Genomic DNA, 23,614 nt, shown 5'->3' on the forward strand with positions numbered 1-23,614 from the left:
AGACTTTATTTCTTCAGTTATAATACCAGGTTACGTTTTGAGATATGATTTCTCAAAAGGGAATTAATTCAGGCAAAATCTACACATGAACATTGGTTCCTTGATCTGGATGAATCTGCACTGGGGTCCAGGCCCTGCCATGGCTCTCTGATGAGAAGGCTGGCAGGCGTGTCACAGAGGGGAATGCAGACAAGAACGTGCTGGGTCGTGGAAGGGAATCCTGCTCCCCCATCCCATGCCGCGTGCACAGGGGCATGATTTGACCCTCAGCATGACCATAACTACTTCATAACAAGGCTTGACTATAACCATACAGGAGGCTGGACAATCATCTTAGACACATGCCATAAGCTCTTCCCTCCCTAGCTAGTTCAAGCTCACAATGCCACTCAACACAGCATTTTGAAAAGCTGCCCATTCCTCTGAAAAAAAAAAAAAAAAAAAAAAAAAAAAATTTGTGAAAGTGCATAATCTAAGGGGAGGGCCTTAAAGCAGAAAAACATGTGATGGCAGTAGTTTGGGTTTTGGGGCTGCGCTTTGGTGCCACTTCCTGGGACAGAGTGCAGCGCTGCCCTAGGAACGTAGGGCACAGGCAGATGGGCAGGGTGGGAAGAGATGCCTGTTGCAGTCAACGCCTGCAGCTGAGTCTTTGAGGAAGAGAAATGAGCCCAGATTGCTGCACACCGTGACCCCATGGCACCGTCAGAAGTCATAAGGGGACACAAAGATGGTGACCTTGGACACGTGGTTGGCCTGGAAGGAGCGGTCCAGGTATTCGGACATGTCAACATCCACCTCCAGTGTCTGAGGTCCCTCCAGGGTCTGGACCAGGATCAGCTCCCCTGTCTGGCGGTCCGAGCGCTGCATCACAAAGTGGCCGCGGCTGTTCCCACCCACGATCCCAAATCGCAGGCTGTTGGGTCCAGGCCGGCCCGGGGCCGAGGCCGTGGCCATGCGGAAGAGCGTGATGGGCGTCTTCAGGTTGGAGGGCAGAGAGAGGTAATGGAAGGAGATGGTCTTGGGCATGTGGCGGCAGGGCCTGCTGTCCATGGGGCAGGGGTTCCGTTCACACTGGCTGGAACAGAGAGGCAAAATGTAGGGAGCCGTCAGCCTTGGGGGAAGTCAGGAGGGGCTGCTCTGACCGGGCTTGTCTGCCCACCCGCCCGCCTGCAGAGGCCACCAGAGTGACCCTCCCAGCCACGGGTCCCTCGCCACGGGCGCTCCAGAGCCACAGGCCAGTGAGTGTGGCTGGAGTCAGGCCTGGCCATGACTCACCTGTATATGTATGTCTGGGTGTGCATGCATGTTTATATATGCTGTTACTTCCGTTTTTACAGAAAAATAAAGCCGGGGAAGATTAAATAACAATGGTGCTGGCATTCAAACCAGGTGCCCATCCTACACGTGCTGAGACCCCAGCAGTTAGCTGGCAACATCCTGGAATGTGGTTCTCCACATGTGGTGGGCTTTCTAAACACCCAGTGTCTGTTGTTTTTTTTGCGGGGGGCGCGCCCCACGGCTTTCAGGATCTTAGCTCCCTGACCAGGGATCAAACCCGGGTCACAGTAGTGAAAGCGCCAAGTCCTAACCACTGGACCACCAGGGAGTTCCCCCATTGTTCACTCTTAAAGCAGGATATCCTGTCTTCCTCAGGCATGTGGAGCCAGGGGTCGTGTGGAAGTGCTTTGATAGTTTTCTACCTTGTCCAACACAAGAGACAGATGCAATTTAGTGATTTTGGTGACTCAGATCGTCACCATTAAGGAGGTCAAATAGCACTTCCAGATGTTAATCAGGGATGTCCCCAAAGGCTCTGACATACAGGTCTCTCTGTCCCTTCACTACGTGACACCAGAGGAAGATCTTCACTCTCAGTGAATAACTGCCACCCTTCAGCGCCACCGACTTTCTTGCTGCTTCTAATCTGCTTTAGCCTTAAAAGCAATTCAGGCAGCTAAACGAGTGAGGTCAATGCATTCTAAAGACAATCTAAGGCTCCTGTGATCTCTTTCTCAGAAGAAAACATGTGTACTTTGTGATAGCTGCAGTTATTCTCCTTAAAAGCCTGTCTCCCACCTCTTGAAAAAAAAAAAAAAAGTCTGTTAGGTGCTGAGGTTACTAGAAATTGAACTTCCTAGTAGCAATGGAAAAGCAGAGTAATATAATGCAAAGTGTACAGTTACCATGTGAACACAGGAAATGATCCTCTCCTGAACCTGTGTAACAGATACCTGCCTCCTGGCCGCCTCACCATGGCCCTCTTGGCCTCCCTGTCAGCAGGGAAGCTCTCAGAACATCATTCTTAAGTGCGCAGGGCAGCAGTGCATTCAATGTAACCTCTAAAGGGAGATGGGAGCTCTGAGAAGCCAGACTCCCAGCTCCATGCCTTTCATCAGACATAACTGTACCTTCTCCCAAGAACGTCTAGGAAGAATGCAGTCCAGCCCCCCAGGAGGCCTGGGTGAGGGATGTACGTGCTCAGCCATGGGTGGCCCTGGCTATACTCACAACGGAGAGGTCTTCACATAGCTCACGTTGCCGCTGCCCTCAGGGCACTCGGGGCTGACGCACTGGAAGCCTCCACCCGTGTTGATGCACACGGTACCCCGGGGGCACACGTGCTGCGGGCTCACACACTCATCGACATCTGAAATACCAGACACCCAGTGAGGGTGAAGATCCCCCGACACCCTCTCCATCACTGATGGAACTACATGAATGGCCCCACAGGCACTGGAATGAGGTGCTCCACACGCAGTGAACTTTCCAAATACCCAATGCTGATTCTTAAAACTGGAAGCCCGGTCGTCCTTAACCATTTGAAATCCAGATCTGGTGGAAGTGCTGGGGAACTCCCCTCCCTGGATCCCATCCTCCTCCCCCGGCCATGACAGGTTACAGAGGTGCTGGAGGGCACGGACGAGTGTTACTGGTCACAGCACTTCTCTCAGACCTGCCTCCTCCTCAGCCAGAGGGCCCAGGAGTCTGCCCTCCGTGGCTCATATCATGCCCTTTATGTGTTCTCTGCTCCCTCCCTCCTCCGGGGCTGGAGGCTGGGTTTCTTCCCAACCTCCACATAATCCTACGTGGGCCTTCATGAATACTTGTGGGATGGAAGGATGGATGGATGGATGGATGATGGGTGATTGCTGTCTGGATGCTTTCTCCCTCTAGTTCCAGGTGACCCACTCCTCTGAGCCCCGCAGTGGAGCCCCACTAGGACGTCACTGGGGAGCTGCCTGTTCTCTCGGGTTCCATGTCAGCCCATGGAGGAGCCCTCTGCCCTCTCCTCTTCCTCCAGTAGTTCAGAGCCATAGTCTGGGGCCACCTGCCTCTGCCACGGCCTCACTCACCCTCACAGCTCTTGCCATCGGCCAGGGTCCGGTATCCACTGGGGCAGGCACAGCGGTAGGAGCCGGGGGTGTTCACGCAGGCGTGCATGCAGAGCCGGGAGCGCCCCTCCTGTCCGTAGAGCTCGCATTCATTCACATCTGGGGACAGAAATGCCCAGTATGACTCCAGGAGCCACCAGGCGGGCGGCCACTAACCGTGACCCAGGATGGCTGCTGTGTCACCATCTCTGGCAGCTGTGGCTAACTGGCTGGGTCGGGTGTGGCCACCAAGCCCTATCCCCGGCAGAGCATTCAAGAGTGCTCCCCTTTCTCCCAAGCCAAGGACCCCGAGGGCTGCAGGGAGGAGCCGGGGAGCTGATGTGCTCGACCTTAGGCCAGCTCCTCTAAGGCCGATGACTACCTGGGGAGACCCTGCAGAGGCTGTCAAGTCAGGCCCAGCAGCCCAGGGAGGAAGGCGTGGGGCTGCAGACCCAGACTCCCACCCTGGTTCCCAGCCCCACCTTAACCCTCCTCATCTTTAGGAGTGGTGTAAGAGGGTTTCTGCTTCTGTAAAATGAGGCTGTTGGCACCAAACGGCCAATTCTTAGGTTTGAACCAATGGTTTGAGATGTTTTCAGAAGGAACTTCGATAATCGGGAGAGGTTTGCAAAAGTGGGCCAGTCAGTAAAGCTAAGACGAGAGGGGACCAGAGAATGAGCCCAGGCCCCTGCACAGCTCCGGGGGGCGGAGTGCGGGGAGCGAGGGGGCTGTCTACGGTCACAGCAACTCTAGCTCCTCCCTGCCACCTGCCCTGCGATCCCAGCCAAGAGGGAGCGGATAAGGGGCCTGAAGGCTCTCCTAGACGAGTGTGCGTGGCCGAGAGGAGACTGGGGACCCCTGGCTGCTTTCTCTACAGTCTTGCTTTCTTAGGACCGCCCCTGATGTCTCCGCACTAGCTGTGTCCTAGCAACCATCTGCGCCACACTTACCTAAGCCGCAAGGTGGGCGGGCCTTTCTGAGACCACGCCCAGGAAGCCGCCCGCCCGCGCGCACTCGGCCCCTGGGCGGGGGCGGGGTGCGCCCGGGAGGGCTGCAGGTTGGAGCTCCTCTCCCCGCAACCGCAGCGTCCCCCCCTCCGCCTCCCTCCCCCGGCCGATCCCGCGCCTACCCTGGCAGACGCTGTCGCCGGCGGCGCCGCTCAGGTGGAATCCGGCCTCGCAGCTGCAGTGCTGCGTCCGCTCCACCTGCGCGCATCGCGGCGCGCGGCTGAAGGCGGGGTCCCCCGCCTCGCTGCCCTCCAGGGCGACTGCGGGGAGAAGACACCCTTAGGGCCGGGCCCGGCGCACCTGGGCCTGACCTTGGCGGAGCCCCGAGATCGGGGCGTGGCCCCTTCTCAGAGCTTACTCTTGAGTAGGGAAAGGAAAGGCACGGAATTAACCGAAACCCAGCCGTCGGTCCAGGGCCCACCGGAAGGGGCGAAGGACAGGGGATGCACCCAAATAGAACGACGCACGAAAAGCAGGCCACACAACTGCACCCTGAGGACCACAGTGACGTTAAATCCGCGTTTCACTTACAAAGGCTTAAAACACCAAAATTCTAGCAGTGATCACTGTAGTTGAAAACTATGCAGCTTATCGAAATAACGCCATTTGCAGCCACATGGATGGACCTCGAGATTGTCATACTGAGTGAAGTAAGTCAGACACCGAGAGACAAATATCATATGGTATCGCTTATGTGTGGAATCTAAAAAAAGGGTGCAAATGAACTTATTTACAAAACAGAAATAGAGTGACAGATGTAGAAAACAAACTTCTGGTTACCAAGGGGGAAGGAGGGAGGGATAAATTGGGAGAGTGGGATTAACATATACACACTACTATATATAAAACAGATAACTAATAAGGACCTACTGTATAGCACAGGGAACTCTACTCAATACTCTGTAATGGCCTATATGGGAAAAGAATCTAAAAAAGAGTGGATATATGTATATGTATAACTGATTCAGTTTGCTGTACAGCAGAAGCTAACACAACATTGTAAATCAACTATACTCCAGTAAAAATTAATTAAAAAAAAAACTATGGAGCTTAAAACACTACTTCTTTTTCAGGGTTCTTTTTTGTATTTTTAAAATACTTTTCTAAAGTGTCTAAGCTTTTTGTTTGTTGTAACTAAGAACATAAATCAATTTTCTTATCAGAAAAAAAGTGTTCATTTTTGAAAGTTTTCAAAGGATTGAGAGCTCTCATATGGTCAGAAGAGACTGCAAAGGAATCGGTGGTAGGGCTTCCCTGGTGGCGCAGTGGTTGAGAGTCTGCCTGCCAATGCAGGGGACACGGGTTCGAGCCATGGTCTGGGAAGATCCCACATGCCGCGGAGCAACTGGGCCCGTGAGCCACAACTACTGAGCCTGGCGCGTCTGGAGCCGGTGCTCCGCAACAAGAGAGGCCGCGATTAGTGAGAGGCCCGCGCACCGCGATGAAGAGTGGCCCCCGCTCGCCGCAACTAGAGAAAGCCCTCGCACAGAAACGAAGACCCAACACAGCCATAAATAAATAAATAAATAAAATTAAAAAAAAAAAAAAGTCAGATTAAAAAAAAAAAAAGGAGTCAGAGAGGCTCCCCACCGGGAGCTGGAAAGACACAGACAGAGCTGGTGGGAAGGAAGGCTGCAGGCAAGGGGACCAGGTGAGCCAGAAGCCGTGGTTCCTGGATCCTCTGAGGACGTGAACTGGCTTCAGATGCTGCTGCTCACTCCCTCCTTCCACTGCCTCGCAGAGGTTCCTGTCATGGGGATAATTTCTATATAAACCGTCCCCTGGACCTGAGGATCCATTGCCTGAAGGTCCCGACAGCAGAAGCCCTGGCGGTTGGGGCTTAGAACACTCAGTGTCCAGGACCAGCCCAGCTGGGCTGAAAGGGAGCCATTTCTTTTTCCTTCCTGGTTCTAAATAGGGGGGGAGGGGCTTCCCTGGTGGCGCAGTGGTTGAGAATCTGCCTGCCAATGCAGGGGACGCGGGTTCGAGCCCTGGTCTGGGAAGATCCCACATGCCGCGGAGCAACTGGGCCCGTGAGCCACAACTACTGAGCCTGCGCGTCTGGAGTCTGTGCTCCCAACAAGAGAGGCCGCGATAGTGAGAGGCCCGCGCACCTCGATTAAGAGTGGCCCCCGCTTGCCACAACTAGAGAAAGCCCTCGCACAGAAACGAAGACCCAACACAGCCATAAATAAATAAAAAGTAAATAAATAAATAGGGGGGAGAAGCCGTGAGGCTGCCAAGAAGGCCCTGTTTCCACATAGGGCAGCCCCAGGGACAGGCGCTGTCAGGGGGCCTCTGGGCTCTTCCTGAGAAAGTGCCCAGCAGGGTGACTCAGCTGAACGGAATCAAGACACATTAAGCAGCAGGTCTCTGGGGACAACATTTAAACCTGACCTTGAGCTGGGTCCAATGCAAGGATATCAAGTATTGACAAAGCTTGTACTCTCTGGACACCAATTCCTACCTCCCCCCCAAGATTCCACTCAGAAATCAAGACAGTCAGACAGGACACTCCAGGCTTTTCTGGCAAAGGAATAAGACATCTTTAGGTTTTGACTTTTTTTTTTTTTACTTCACGGCATGCAGGCTCTTAGTTCCCTGACCAGGGATCGAACCTGCACCCCCTGAAGTAGAAGCATGGAGTCTCAACCGCTGGACCGCCAGGGAAGTCCTGGTTTTGATTTTCTTATATAAGAAATGTTGGCTGCAGCATAGTGTAGAACCGCCACCCATCCGCCATAGATTCCTTATCATTGCATTTTCTTGGCACCCGCAAAAACAGCCACAGTGTGACAGCTAGACCTTCAGGCTGGACAAATGTTGAGACTCGAGTGTGGGTCATAACCTCATCACCAGTCGAACGTCTAGTTCATCCAGCTCTGAAAATACTTTGGCCTGTGTCAGTAACTACGAATTTTGCAGGATGTGATGAGAGCGTCTGCAGGAGAAGCTGTTTTGCTGACGTGCAGAGGAAAAGTCAACCATGTGAAGGTGGCAGCAAGGAAGCTTCTCAGGCCAAGTTCCCAATCTGGAGGGTTTTCAGGGTGGGGTCAGTCCTTCCACTTGCATTTTCTTCCATAAGAAGGATCAAAACTCTGGTTCCACAAAAGAACTAAACTCCATCCCAAATAACCACTTCAGGGAACCAGAGGGATCCTTGGATGTAAAACAGAGAGGACATCCCGCCTGGTCTGCCTTTGGTGACCCATGACCAGGGTCTTACTGCTCTCTCCGCAGCAGACCGTCCTCCCCCAGCCCCACAGCCGCTACGTACCAGTCTGGGCCTGATGCTGACAGCGGCTCCCCGTCCTTCCCGGAGGACAAATGCATTTGTACTGGTTGACACCTTCCACACATGTGCCACCATTCTGACAAGGCTGGCTGGAGCATTCGCTGATATCTAGGAAAATAAATAAGTTTCAAATACAGGTATGTGAGTTCTAATTCTAAAATGAACAAACAGAAAACAAAGATGGGGTCACTTTCTTTCCATGGCAGGATGACTCCAGTTTGTGACCTCCCCACTCTGCCCATGCCATGGCCCCTCCCAGCAAGAGCAAGAGCTGGGAGGGGGCCAGTGGGGCTGAGATGTAGCCTACCTTCCATTCAGCAGGCCACGGACCCTGGCACACGCTGCGCCCACCTGGAGCTCTACCTGTGGGAGCTGGCCCATCACCCAGCTGTGTTCCACCCAGGGGCACCATTTTCTAATTTGCAGTGTAGACGCTGTAGCGGGGCAGAGGCAACTACCTGTGGCCTGTGCCCACATTGCCTTTGCATCGAGCCTTACAGCCCCCCAACTCTGCCCCTATCAACCAGCACCCAGGTAGAACACCTTCTGAACAAGAACTCAATTCAGAGGGTTATAAGAGAGAGGGGTGGCCCATCAGAATGTCCAGAGATGGGGAAAATGAACTCTTTCCAAATTCCCACCCAGACACCCTCCTGTGCTCATTATTTCCTGTGCGACCAGGGAGGAGTTAATCTTGACCTTGACATTTCCTTACTGTCGGAAAAGGGAAATGTTCTTTGCTTATATACACAACGGTCCTGTGGAAAATATACAGAGAGATATATTAAACGTGTTTAAAATTGTAATAGGTTTAGGGACTTCCCTGGCGGTCCAGTAGTTAGGACTCGGCGCTTTCACTGCCGGGGCCCCAGGTTCAATCCCTGGTCGGGGAATTAGGATCCTGCAAGCCGAGTGGCGTGGCCAAAAAATATGATAATAATAAAATAAAATAAAAATTTAATAGGTTTAATAGGTTTTAATAGATTTTTCTCTGTGTGGTAGATTACAGGTAATTTTTGCTTATTGACAATTTTTTATACTCTTCTGTTTTTCCAAAATAAATTTTCTAATGAGAAAAAATGATTTTTTAAAACCCTCAGCCCACATCTGCTTGTTGTGAGTTCCTTAAGCCCAGTTTTAATGCACAGAGCACAGGCCGTTCCCACCAGAGAGGAAAGGTTTGTCAGTTCACTGACTTGACCACAGCGTCTTGGGAAAGAAAACTGGAAGCACCTTCTTCTTGGCATAAGAGCATCCTTTCCTGCTGTGTCTATCAAGAGGGAGGAAAAGGTGCTTTGCTCCTGATGAGAACAACAGCCTTCCTGTGGGTGGGTTGGCAGGGACTTTGGCTTCTCTTCAGCCTCCTTGTAATTGGGATGTTATGTAGACGATTACATGGATTCTATCAATCGTGAAAGGACCCAGACCATCCAAATGCTGCTTATCCCTGGAGAAGGAGCCATTCCAATTCCTCAGTAACCTCAGCCTGGGGAGGGGAACCTCAGCGATGCCCCCCTCTATGTTCTGTTTTCAGATGACCAGTTTCCAGGAATGTGTCTGGAACGACACAAATGCCCCAGAGCTTGGAATTTGTTTCTGCCCATTGTCCAGCACCATCATTGCTCCCCAGCAAAGTCTGAAAGTGCGCAGATCACTAGGCTGGGAAGTTATGGGCAGAGAGCCAAAGACCGTGAACTGGAGAATCTTTCGGTTTGGCCCCGGGGCGGCGACCAGCGCCATTGTCTGTCCCCTGCTGGGCTTCCAGTGGAAGGTACTGAGTCTAGCCGCACCTGGCTGCACCTGGCTGGTGTGGGTGTGGGTGTGCGTAGGGTGGGATGGAATCATTGGCTTGATAGAGAAATGCAGAGGTGCCCCGCTCCCGTCTGGATCTTGTTCCCCAGGATTTTCATTTCTAGACAGGCTCTATTCGACTCTTTATTTCTTATCTTGATACAATGTCAGGCATTCCATGGTCTGATGTCCAGTTCTGGTGCCCCATCTGTGACCTGATTGAGGTACAGTTGTCATCACATTCTTATCTGTCCAAGCTGTGGCATTTAGCTAAATGCATGGCAACTTCAGAGATATAAAGAGGGCACTGGCAGACCTAAATAGACATTTCTCCAAGGAAAGCATACAGATGGCCAACAGGCACATGAAAAGATGCTCAACATCACTAATAATTAGAGAAATGCAAATCAAAACTACCATGAGGTCCCACCTCACACCGGTCATAATGGCCATCATTAAAAAGCCTACAATGGGCTTCCCTGGTGGCGCAGTGGTTGAGAATCTGCCTGCCAATGCAGGGGACACGGGTTCGAGCCCTGGTCTGGGAAGATCCCACATGCCGCGGAGCAACTAGGCCCGTGAGCCACAATTACTGAGCCTGCGCGTCTGGAGCCTGTGCCCCGCAACGAGAGGCCGCGACAGTGAGAGGCCCGCGCACCGCGATGAAGAGTGGCCCCCGCTCGCCGCAACTGGAGAAAGCCCTCGCACAGAAACGAAGACCCAACACAGCCAAAAATAAATAAATTTATTAAAAAAAAAAAAAAAGATGTGGTATATAAACAATGGAGTATTACTCAACCATAAAGAAGAATGAAATATTGCCATTTGCAGCAAGGCGGATGGACCTAGAGATTATCATACTAAGTGAAGTAAGTCAGACAGAGAAAGACAAACATTATAGGATATCACTTATATGTGGTATCTAAAAAAAATAATACACATCAACTCATTTACAAAACAGAAACAGATTCACAGACATAGAAAACAAAATTATGGTTACCAAAGGGGAAAGGGATGGGGGAGAGATAAATTAGGAGTTTGGGATTAACAGACACACACTACTATGTATAAAATAGATAAACAACAAGGTCCTACTGTATAGCACAGGGGAACTATACTCAATATCTTGTAATAACCTCTAATGGAAAAGAATCTGAAAAAGTATATATATATATATATGTATATATACACATATATATATATACATATATATATATCCGAATCACTCTGCTGCATACCTGAAACTAATACAATATTGTAAATCAACCCTACTTCAATTTAAAAAAAAAGAGGGTACTGGCAGAGACTATGGAGAGGCTGGAAAGCCAAAAGCATGGATGATAATTCCATTTTAATCTTTTTACTGAGCACTTACTGTTTCCGTGGAACTAAGCTAAGTGTTTTACATGCATGAGCTGATTTTTCCTCTTTTATTTCTGTTTCCTGTTGTTTTATCATCTTGCTTCAAATTTTCCATTTCTCCAATCACCTCATTTCTAAGGTTTTCTGATTTTTATTTATATTGTCCTTTCATAGTTTTTATCTTTTTAAAATTTCTTTCCACTTGTTTGGAAATACTAGGTTACAGTTTTCATCTTTTTTTATGGTCATGTCTTTCTGGGATTTCTTCATTGACTGTAGAGAGTTTATTCTCTGTATTTTTAGAATAATTTGTATGGAATTTGGCAAGAGTCCTTTTCTGTTACTCATATTGAGGGGAAATAAGTTTTCCCGCATAGCTTTTCTGACTTCCTGACTCTTAATCTCCCCCTTTAGTTGTTTCTCAAGGTGGCTCATGCCTTCTCTGCTCTGCCCCATCCTCTCTCTTACTTTTACCTGGACCATCCCTTTCATTTGCGCCGATTTTCCTTGTTGGGCTCAATTTGGATTCTCCTTCTATTCAAGTCTCCTCCACACTGGAGCTTGGTCCTGAGAAGTTTCCACAGATCCTCGGGGCCAGATTGCTCCAGCCACTGAAACTTCTTGATGCAAAGATAAACCCCACACCTGAGAAAATTGACCCAGAAAGGCGAGTACTGAACCGGATCCCGATACAATTATTGGATTTTCAAGAAAAATTAAAAAATCCTTTGGGCATCCAGGCACAAAGACCAAGGTACTTATGACAGCAACAACAGTATCAGTTAAAACAGGAGATGTGGAAGAACACATTTAAGATACTCAAGAAAATGTGAGACAGGTATTTTATGTCCAATCCAACAGTCGTTGGGTGGTAAAGCTGTACACTTTTTGAAAGTGTAAGAACTCGGGGAATTGCCCCCCTGAGTCCCTCTTCAAGGAACTACTGGAGAGAGGTCAGCAAGAGGACGGTGATGCTTACCAAGGCTCAGCATCACAAGAAGAGAGATGACGGACAGCAGGGACTTCCCAGCAGAAGTATGTACCGCCCCTTTGCCCAAACAGTACAAAAATCTCACCAGCATCTGATCAAGCCTCTGGAGTTAGCTACCAGTTTATAAGAAATACAGAGACCCAAAACTTACAAACTTCCAGTCATAAGATAAGTACTAGGCATATAATGTACAACGTGATGACTGTGGTTAACTCTGCTGTGTAGTATATTTGAAAGGGAGTAAACCCTAAGAGTTCTCATCACAAGGGAAAAAAAAAAAACATTTTTTTTTGTATCCGTAGGAGATGATGGATGTTAACTAAACTTCTTGTGGTAATCATTTCACAATCTATGGAAGTCAAGTAGTTATGCTGTCTGTACACCTTAAACTTACACAGTGCTGTATGTCATTATATCTCAGTAAAACTGGACACACAGACAAAAGAAATGCAGGTCATGTTAAATGACCCCACAGGGATGCAGTGAGCAAGACCAAGGCTGTGGGAAACAACCCATTTTCTTCAACAAATAAACTGCAAAGGAATGGGAGACGGGGAGGAGGAGGAGTCGTCTTCTTCAAGACGACTATGGATTAAAAAGGTGTAGGAGACACATCAACCAACTGCAATGTATGGAACTTATTTGGACCCTGGTTCAAACAAAGTGTTAAAAATATGAGAGACAATTGGAGAAACATTTACCCTGACTAGATATTTCAAGATATTAAGGGATTGCTGTGTTGATAATTACTGGGCTATGAATAGCTGAGAACCATTAAACTATTCTTTCTACTTTTGAATGTTTGAATTTTTTCATAATGAAAAATGCTTTAAGATTGCTTGTCTTGATGAATGGATAAAGAAGATGTGGTACATATATACATACATATATATATACACACACACACACACACACACACACACACACACACACACAATGGAATATTACTCAACCATGAAAAAGAATGAAATAATGCCATTTGCAGCTACATGGATGGACCCAGAGATTATCACACTAAGGGAAGTAAATCAGACAGAGAAAGACAAATACCACACTGTGGCGGGGGTGGGGGGGGGGAATGGAATGAGAGGTTGGAATTAGCAGATGGAAACTATTACATGTAGCAGGGATAAACAACACGGTCCTACTGTAGAGCACAGGGAACTACATTCAATATCCTGTAATAAACCATAATGGAAAAGAAAAAAAGCTTGCTTGTCTCGGCATTGGTTATGATTATAGAAGCAACAGAGGAATAGTTAAGTATAGAATAGCCCTTATGAGGAAGTGCTTCATAATCATTAAAAGTTATGTTTAGAAAGAAGAGTTAATGGAGATTAACTTGTGTTAATATCTACACACAGAAGATGTTGAATATGTAAAATTTATATATATCTGCTTAGATAAAAGTCTGGAAGGAAATTCATAGTTTCTAAATATAATCCCCCATTCATTCATTCACTCACTCAAGCATTCGGTAAATCAGCCAGCCAGTCAGTTTCACAGTAACTAATTATCAAGTGGCTACTATATCAAAGGTCTTTCAATTGCTGTTTAAAGGTCTCTGAGGAAAGGTCTCATGATGTGAAGGCAAGGGAACTAAAGCTGTGCTCTATTCTGACTCCAAGATAACCTTCCAGACACCAAATCCAGTGCACGACCCTGCTTTTCCGCAGTCTCCCTGTGGTTTGCCTCTGCAGGCTCTTCCTGTCTCCTTTGCCCTCCTTTGTCTGGGTCCTGAGCTACTTCTTCTTCTTTTTTTTTTTAGAGGCAGGATCTGATATGAGTTTATTTAGTTATTTATTTTTGGCTGTGTTGGGTCTTTGTTGCTGCGCACGGGCTTTCTCTAGTTGTGGTGAGCGGGGGCTACTCTTCGTTGCGGTGCGCGGGCTTCTCATTGTGGTGACTTCTCTTCTTGTAGAGCATGGGCTCTAGGTGCGTGGGCTTCAGTAGTTGTGGCAGGTGGGCTCAGTAGTTGTGGCTTGAGGGCTCTAGAGCGCAGGCTCAGTAGTTGTGGCGCACGGGCTTAGTTGCTCCGCGGCATGTGGGATCTTCCCAGACCGGGGCTCGAACCCGTGTCCCCTGCATTGGCAGGCGGACTCTTAACCACTGTGCCACCAGGGGAGTCCCCTGAGCTACTTCTTTTCTCTCTCTGCCCTCTCCTCTGGGTGCTCATATCACTGTCCATGGATTTAAACACCATCATTATGCTAATATTTCCCAACTGCGTCTCTCTGACCCTCCTTTGCCCTTGACGCCAGACTTTACATCCAACTGTCCACCTAACTCTATTGGGAAAGGAAGTCTTTGGACCCCCACTGGGCCTGGCACACTCCCTCAACATGAGATAAAGCATCCCCACGACCTGTGCTGGGTTTACCACCTCGTGTGGCCACATCTTTCCCTGCTTCCTGCTCCACGAGTGCTCTTGTGTTCTGCTGCAGTTGTATGTCGATGGCCCTCAGGCACGCCCTCAGCTCCAGTGTTTCAGCTTCCTTGGGGAAGTGGAGGGGCGGGGAGGAGGGTCCTTCCACTGCACGCAGGTGAGCTGCCCTGTGCAACTGCTGATGAGAGAGACCCACCCGCCCTGGGGGACGGATGCCCACAGCTGGAGCTGGTCTTGCTCTGTCTACTCTGCGTGAGGACAGCATTGCTCCAGCCAGGGCCCGGCTGCTTTGTGTTTTCCTTGGCGACTCCAACACCGAGATGCCGTGGGCAGAAAGTGCTTGGAGCCTCGCTGGGCCTGGTAACCAGGGCACGGTACTGTGCCCGATGGTCTCCGCGGATTGAATATATGGATCTCTACTGGGATGTTCCACAGACATGCTAACGTGACCAAAATGGAATTCTGATCAACGACCCACACACAGGTTGTTTAAAACAAACCTACCAGGCTTCCCTGGTGGCGCAGTGGTTGAGAATCTGCCTGCCAATGCAGGGGACACGGGTTCGAGCCCTGGTCTGGGAAGATCCCACATGCCGCGGAGCAACTAGGCCCGTGAGCCACAGTTACTGAGCCTGCGCATCTGGAGCCTGTGCTCCGCAACAAGAGAGGCTGCGATAGTGAGAGGCCCGCACACCGCGATGAAGAGTGGCCCCCGCTTGCCACAACTAGAGAAAGCCCTCGCACAGAAACGAAGACCCAACACAGCCATAAATAAATAAATAAATTAATTAAAAAAAAACAACAACAAACCTACCAATTTACATTCCCACCAAGAGAAAAAAGACTAAAATAATGCCAGTTGCAGCCACATGGATGGACCTAGAGATGATCATACAAAGTGAAGTCAGACAGAGAAAGACAAATGTTACATGATATCACTTACATGTGGAATCTGAAAAAATAATACAAATCAACTCACAAAACAGAAACAGACTCACAGACATAGAAAACAAAATTATGATTACGAAAGGGGATACGGGAAGGAAAAGGATAAATGAGGAGTTGGAGATTAGCAGATACACATTAGTATATATAAAATAGATAAACAACAAGGATTTACTGTGTAACACAGGGAACTATATTCAGTATCTTGCAATAACCTGTAATGGAAAAGAATCTGAAGCCATACATCTGAAACTAACACAGTGTTATAAATCAACTATAGTGAAATAAAAACAACAACCCAAAACAAACCTACATCTGTCACTGGGTCTTCATGGTCTCATGGACCCTGTCTGGGAGCCTGGGAGCCCCGCCTTCTCTTCCTGCTCACATCCCACGTGGGATAAGTTCCATCAGTTCTGTCTCCAAGTTTACTTTCAATCTCCCCTGCTGCATCTCTCCCCTGGACCTGCTAACAGCCACCTAAGTGGTTTCCCAGCGTCCATCTCTTCTCGTCACCTCCAGTGCATCTCTACACAACAGCAATGTGCCCATCCAATCAGCACAGCCCTCTTCTTAAACCCGCTTATTGTGCTAGATCTAAAACCCCACCGACAGCACGGCCCCTATGGCTACAAGAGCTGGCCTATGAGTCTCTCCACCTGGACTCACTCACTCTCAGCTCACACGCTGCTCCAGCAACAAGGTTCTATATTTTATATTTTCGTTTCCTCAAACATGCCAAATTCTCCCTTTGTCAGGGCCTTTGCATGTGTCACTCCCTCTTCCTGGAACGGCGTCCTCCTCGTGCCGCCCGTTAGTGACCATCATCACACGGCTGGATCCCGCTCATCCTTTCAGTTTTTGTCACCGCCTTAGAGCGACCCTCAGCTGTCCCTCACCCCATGGGATTTACTCCCAGTCCCTTGTTAGATCCCTTCGAAGCACCCACCACAAATGTCGATTTGTTGACCTCTGTGTTTGGTGACCTGTCTTGCCTACACCTTGGAGTGTGAGCCCTGCGAGGCTGGGCAGTGTCCGTTAGATTCAGCATTGAATCTCTAACACGATGCTTTGTGCATAGCTGGTACCCAGTGAAAACTGGTTGAATGAATGAATGAATGAAGGTTTAAAAAAAGGGAGGGTGGGGATGACGAATGAAAGCAATTCTTTTTTCCCAGCATGGCAGTAAGGGACAAGTGTATTTATTTCTCTCGTGTTGTTTTTTGGTTACCCATGTTGTCAAAGGGACAAGGTCTGTGGCTATGATTTCCTCAGTTTAGGAAGCTTCAAATCTTAAAAACATGCTCTTCTGAGTAAGAAGGGAAAAAGGGAACTAATCCAGGAAGCTCAATGGTTGTTTTCCATCCTGGAGTTCTGGAGCCTACCTCTGCCCACTGCGTTTTTTAATGGTATAATTATGTGTCATTTCCTTCCATGCCAACTTGTGTTCATCACCTTCTTTCCAAGCAGTTGACTGGATATGCGGTGAGGGGCAATTATTAAAGCACTGCCAAATTTTTCAGTGACACTGACCTTTTGGGTCTTGAGATAAATTCCCTGTAAGTAAGAAGATGATTTCCTCCCTGTGGTCACACCCACAGTGACTACAAGACTCCTGACGTGGATGAGCGGTAGCTGCTGATAGGATTCTGGGGCCACTCCGAGGCAGGGGAAGGGGAGCCCTGGATTGTTGAACTCCAGCCCGTGTCCTGCCCATGCCCTCAATTCTGTCCCAACTGGTCACCAAATAGCAGGTAGAAGCACTACTTCTCCTTCTTGACAGGCTTGGGTGGCCCCCCTTTGAGGCTCCTGCTAGAGACAGCATCCATTAATCAAATAAATTCCTGCCCAGAACAGAACTGTCCGTCAGGCACCGTCCACTCACTTGGAGAGGGGTCATGTCCAACAGCTGGTTGGGCACCTTGGTCGTGACATATGAGTGTTTTTGTTTCATCACCACCCGAGGGTGAACTCCATGCCCAGTTTACACTTAAACTGTAAGATGAAAAATATCCCTCTAAGATCTCAGTGTGGACTGGCCACTGCCTCGTTCCCTGAGCCACTGCTTGTCAGGTTTTTAGATAGTAAATGTGGCCCTCGTAGAAGTCCAGGGTGGGCTACAGCAAGCCGTCCTCGGGCACAGAGGTCAGGGAAGAAGGACCAGTGGGCAGAGAGGAGGCTGGGGGAGAGGGGAGGCCAAGAACACACGGCGAATCTGGAATGAGCTGGGAAGTTCAAGGTGGAGAATGAGGAGTACCATGTTGGACAATGGGAAAGACCAGTAGTCTTGCTGGTCACGCTTGGCAGTGGTCCTCCAGGGAAGGTGACCTCCACATCTCAGGAGAGGGACTGCTCAGTGAGACTGGGTGCCCTGATGTTTGTCAGGGCTGGCTCGACCTTCCCAAAATGTCAGTGCAGGGGAAGGTATCTCACCTGGTCATGCCCTACTGTTGGCTTACACCTGGCAGCCCTTCTGATTGGTTAGGGCCCAAATACATCAGCGCTTCAAAACGTTCGATATCCTTTTTTGTTTCTGGCAGTGGCAAAAACCAATAAAGCGGTGTTTCTCAAAATTCAGTTAACGTCAGAATCGTATGAAAAATGCAGATTTCCCAAGCCTCATCCATAAAGATCTCACCCAACTCGGTAGACCTGTTGAGGCCTCAGAGCCTGTTTTACAAGCTTTCTGGGTGACTCTGGAGCACCTGAAAGTTTGGGAACCACAGCACACAGGCCACAATGCAGTAGGGCTCTGTTTTCCATCAGGGGGGTCCTGCTGCAGGGAGGTGAGGTGCTAATACATAATTAACACGTGCAAGGTCAAGAGGGCAGCTGGCAGACACGCCCAGGATCCCCTGGGAAGGCATCCTAGTCAGGCTGGTAAGATGACACTGGGCTGCTTTGGGTCCCAACTTTGTCAAGCAACAACGTATTCCTTTGTTCCTGAGCCTCTGGTGTTTCTTACTTATCTGCCTAAATATGCATTTTTCAGCTGTCTTCTCCTTCGAGCCCATCTTTTCATTTAAACCACATGATGCTCACTGTAAATGTGTATCACCACTGTGGGCTGAATATGGATAAGACCTGAGCAAGAAAGAAAACTTGCACTTGGGTAAAATGTGCTTGCCCACAGCACCGCCGGGGGAGCATGGGCTGGTGCCGCCCTTGTGAAGAGCAGCATGGCAGCACTTGGTCCAAAGGAAGTGAGCGTGCAACCAACTGCGCCCCAACTCCAGCCCCATATACAGGGCCCAGAGACAAAGAGAGGGGATCAGAAGACCTTGTCAGCACTGTTTGTGGTGGTGGGGAGGAGACTACCATCTGGGTGTCCATGACAGGAGTACAACAGGTGAGATGTGCCCACACCTCATGGAAGTTGGTGGGGCCATCAGAGGCACCTGGATGCTCGGAGGAAGAAACCAACTGGGGTCAGTAACTCAATCTGTAAGTTAAAAATACAGACACCCAAAGCAATGACAATGAAATGCTGTTGTGGTCCCACCTCTGCTACCATAGTTTAGCACACATAAGGTGCTTTTCCTGTATGGAGATCTTTCAGGGTCAAGGGTAAATCCAGATACTGGCATTTCCCCCGGTGTGTCTGCAGGTCATGTGGCTTGATTTCCTGGCTGGTTCCCAGATAAGTCTGAGAGCTGGTACCTGTCATCAACCTTTGAATCACTGTTCTTCCCAGGAGGGGGAAACAGAAGTCTAGGTCCATGAATGTGGTGCTGGTTGCCCTGTGCATCTCATGTCAACCTACACTCGTCTTCAGAGATGGCCTCTTTTTTTTTTTTAACATTAAAAAATTATTTATTTATTTATTTATTTATTTGGCTGGCCCAGGTCTTAGTTGCAGCAGGCGGGCTCCTTAGTTGTGGCATGTGAACTCTTAGGTACAGCATGCATGTGGGATCTAGTTCCCTGACCAGGGAACGAACTCGGGCCCCCTGCCTTGGGAGTGTGGAGTCTTAACCACTGCACCACGAGGAAAGTCCCGAGATGGTCTGTTTTCTGATGTTCCTTTATATTTTCAAGTTACTTATGCATTTGAAGTCCTCTCCATACTACTCTTGACAACAGACTTATTTATGTAATATTTGCATTTTCCCCTTCAATGCTTGGGCTAAAATCATGGACATTCTGCCCCAGCAGATGTCCCATGAATCCTGTTCTGAAAATGAACAGGATATCCGTGATATTTTGACCATATAGTTTTAAAAAGCCAACAAATTATGCGTGCCAAGAAAGTACAGTTTTCAAGCTTAGCACAGAGAAAAGAAGCCTTTTCATGCCTCCCTCTCATCCCAATGGTCTCTCCTGGAGCCTGTCTCCACCAAGTCCCAAAGCAGTCACAAAGGACACCTGAGAAATTTCCTCAACCCTACAGATCACCAAGAGGCTCGCCAATAAACTACAGCCCCAGAACAAAGCAGCCCAAAGGAGGAACATTTCCCTGCAGTACCTCTTCTTGCCCCTCCCCTAACCCACAGAAGACTTCTTGCCCCAACTCTGGGGTCAGAGTGTATGGTATGAATCAGTTCAGCCTGTTCCCCAGCTGTGTGGCCTTGGGCAAGTTCCTTCACCTCTCTGTGCCTCAATTTCCCCATATGCAAAACAAGAAGACTAAATCGTTGGGAGGGTCTGGCAAGGGCTTATGTAGATAGAGGCCAGCCCAAGCCAGGCTGTGGTCATCAGACACGCTGGCTGCTGTTCTGCAGTTGAGGAATCAGGCAGAAAAGTGTCCCCGGAATGACCCTTCCCATCTGGCAGGCCCCTGGGAAGGAAGGACCGTACCTCTACAGCGGGGCTGCTCTCCCGTCCAGGTGCCGTTGGGAAGACACACCACGCTGCTGGGCCCAACCAGCCGGAAGCCAGCGTTGCAGGTAAAATGGACTTCGTGATCCACTAAGTACTTGCTCCCAAACTTTCTGCCATCCGGAGGGGTGCTCAGAGCAGGGCAGGAAACTGTAAGGAAAAAAAGAAGGCCCACAGCCCTTTAGACATCACTCTGGATTACAAGGCTTCTCACCCTCAGTGCCCTGAGGTTGAGTGCCTGCTCCGGGCTGTGCACTGGGCTGCACATTGTATTTTTTCTTATTTTATGGCCGCACCGCGCGGCTTGCGGGATCTTAGTTCCCCAAGCAGGGATCGAACCCGTGCCCTCAGCAGTGGAAGCACAGAGTCCTAACCACTGAACTGCCAGGGAATTCCCTGGGCTGCACATTTTATATACCACGTGTCACCGAACCCTCAAAGCACTCTTGGGCACAGGTGGTGCATACCCGCTTGGTGACAGATGAGGAGACCGCAGCTCAGAGACTCCCAGGGTCGTGGGCAGGGCCTGGCAGCCTGGGAGGGTGGGAGCTGGGACCCCCCCACAGGGCCCACCCTCTCGCTCTGCTCTCTCAGAGCCCCAGCCGTCCCCGGGGTTTCCTTGGTTCTCCTGAACAGGCTGGGCTCAACCCCACCTCCAGACCTTGGCTTTTGCCCTTCTCACTGCCTGGAATGTTCTTTCCCCAGAACTGCCCATCTCTCGCTGCTTCTCACTCTCCAAGTCTTGACCCGAATGCCCTCCACCTCCCAGAGGGTTCTCTAACCACCATGTTCTGCTAAAACCTCCCCTGCGAGCTCACTTTGCTTTCTTCTAGCATGTGTAACTGTTGGCATTATCTTATTGACGCGTTTGTTTCCACGTTTGTTGTCAGTTCTTCCCTCAGAATGCAGCTCCAGAGGGCAGGGACCTCGCCCAGCCTCCTGTCCCTGCTGTATCCCGGCACCAGCCCAGTGTCTGGCACATAATGAGTGCCCAGTAAATAATTCTTGACCGAATGAATGAGTGAAAAATTGTTTACTGGGTTCTTACCATCTGCCAGGCACCATATTAGGAGTTTGACACTTAGTGAACAAAACAGATGAAACCCAGCTCTCGGGAAGCCCCCTTCCAGCAGGGGGAGACACGTGATAAGCAAGATCCACAAGCAAATGGCAAGGAGTGACAAGAGGTGACAAGTGTCATGTAGAAAATAAAGTAGGGAATAGTGCTGGGGATGCCAGAGGAGGGCTCAATTTGGGTATGGTGGCCGGGGAGGTCTCCCTGGGCCAAAAAGTTGAGTGAGGTGAAGGCATGACCACGCAGATATCTGGGGAGGACAGAGGGATCAAGGCGGTGCAAAAGCCCTGAGGTGGGTGTGTGCCTGGCAGGTCTGAGGAATGTCCAGGAGACCACCGTGGCTGCAATGGAGTGGATGAGCTGGACAGTAGTTGCGGATGAAGCCAGAGAGGCGTCAGGGAGCGACATAGAGCAGTGTCACATGGCATAGAAAAGGAAAGAAAAGGCCACTAACTGGCTCTTGGCATGAGATGGGGCCGCTGGAGGGTCTGAGGAGAGGCAGGAAGTGACCGACCTGTACGCGAACAGCATCACTCTGGCTGCAGCTTGAGTGCAATGTCCAGTGTGAGAGAGGACAGAGAGGGAGGTAGAAGCCAGGGGCAGGATGAAGGCGGCTCAGCCCAGGGTGGGAGCAGGGAGCCAGGAGAGATGGCTTCAACCCTGGCTGTGCTGTGAAGGCAGAAGCAACCGGATTTCCTGAAGGACCACCGTGGGCTGGAGAGAGAGGGGGGACGCTCCCCGTTCCTCCTCCACCTGCAGCAGAGCGCCACACGTGGTCCACACTTGTCTAAAGGGAGAGTGTCCCGAGTTGTGACAGGTTGGGTTTGGATTTAGCTGAGCTGGAAATTCAGAGCCACTTCTAACACGTTTTAAAGTAGGTTCCAAGTGTCATTTGTAAAACTATTTTCAGGGTTTTAGACAGATGAAAATGAAGCTATTGCTTCAGCTGTGTAGGTTGTAGTGCGTGATGGAGAATCGCTCAGCATCCCCCTCGAGGGGAGCATCTGCTCACACGTCACTCTGGGGGCACTGGGCAGCCACCTGCGGCTCTGCCCCAAATCCCACCTGTGTCCTGGGAGAAGGGCAGGAGCCGGCCCACCCCCTGAGGACTCTCAGTGCCCTTTGGTTACTGGGGAACACCTGACCATGCTGTGTCACCTTCCTTTATGAACCTCCAAGTGGGCACCCGTGGTAATGACCTTGTGAGCAGGAAGCCAGGATGAGCCCACAACGCAATGCTTGGGCGCTCCCAGGTAGCTGTCTCAGTCCCTGTAAATACACGACTTTATATTTCTCTCTGAAAAATCTACTACTGCATTGTGCTGAAAAGGATTCAAAATGCTTTGGGGGAAAGGAGTAGGGTCTCTTTGGGGAAGAGAAATCTTTAAAACCCTCAAAAAAGAAAACCTACCTGCTGGAGCAACTCACAGGTAAGTGGTACCAGACTGGATGGAGTCAACATCTCCACACAGCTCCATAAATGTCAGTAGACTTAATGAAATGGATACATATTAATTAAAAATCAATTTGCAGGGACTTCCCTGGCGGTCCAGTGGTTAAGACTTCGCCTTCCAATGCAGGGCGTGCGGGTTTGATTCCTGGTCGGGGAGCTAAGATCCCACATGCCTCGTGGCCAAAAAAACCAAAACATAAAACAGAAGCAGTATTGTAACAAATTCAATAAAGACTTTAAAAATGGTCCACATCAAAAAATCTTAAAAAAAAAAAAATAATAGCAAGCACTTCCCAAATGGGAGCCAAAGGTTTCTTCTGTTGGGTGGAAAGACGTGCCCCTTGGCTGGTTCATTTCATCATGATCATGTGTTGGTGAGTCTACAGGGCCACAGGGAAGCTGCCTACACCTTCCCAAAGGAGGATAACATGTAAGAATGAGCTTGGCAGTGAAGCAATCCTGGCGATTTGGGAACATGATTGGAATGAGGGGCCGAGATAAGCCCTAAAGCTGATGGATTGTGATGTCCCTAGGAAAACAGGAGGGAGAAACTTAGAACACAAGCCAGAAAGAGGAAGGCCAAGAATTTTCCAGGACTAGAAATTATTCTTCCTGACTGCCTGCAAATGCCCTTCTAAAAAAAAGGAAAAGATAATTTTCCCACTACGTGCAGTTTGATCTGGAGCAAGCTTCTGGCTTCCCCCGTCACCTGGGTGGCGCCCCCCTCCCCTGCAGGCAGTCCTGACAGCTGCCAGCCCCATGTCCAACACACAAGAGAGACAGAATGCATGACAGCAACTCTTTAAAAAGAGAACTGGCCACTTTGAAAAATCTTGTATGGTTCAGAGAAGAAAGACCTTGAACCTGGTGACAAGAGGATTAGTAATTTAACCATAGCTACCTTTCTGTATATACTCGTGGACAGGGACCTCTAACATGGACAGAGCAGTTGTAGAAATTATCTCCTGCAGGTTCTTCTTGGAAACTCCCAGAAACGGCAGGAGCTCTGATCCCATGAAAACAGAAAGGATCTCTGTGGGTGAACCTCTAGCAGAAAACAAAATCACTAGAGCTGGGACCCACTACTGCTAACTCACTTCTCTTGGCCTCAGTTTCCCCA

General features: G+C 49.5%; 1 protein-coding gene across 1 annotated transcript in view; it reads right to left on the bottom strand.

Moving 5' to 3' along the window:
* Nucleotides 1-527: 527 nt before the first annotated feature.
* The window catches only part of FBLN7 (fibulin 7), a 47,332-nt gene continuing 24,245 nt past the window's right edge, over nt 528-23,614 (bottom strand). Inside the window, 6 exon segments of the mRNA XM_061211311.1 lie at nt 528-1,075; nt 2,509-2,647; nt 3,354-3,491; nt 4,501-4,638; nt 7,656-7,781; nt 19,946-20,116. Coding sequence (XP_061067294.1) covers nt 703-1,075; nt 2,509-2,647; nt 3,354-3,491; nt 4,501-4,638; nt 7,656-7,781; nt 19,946-20,116 — 1,085 coding nt within the window. The 3' untranslated portion in view covers nt 528-702.

The sequence above is a fragment of the Eubalaena glacialis genome, chromosome 14 (genome assembly GCF_028564815.1).
Source record: "Eubalaena glacialis isolate mEubGla1 chromosome 14, mEubGla1.1.hap2.+ XY, whole genome shotgun sequence".
Classification (NCBI taxonomy): domain Eukaryota; kingdom Metazoa; phylum Chordata; class Mammalia; order Artiodactyla; family Balaenidae; genus Eubalaena; species Eubalaena glacialis.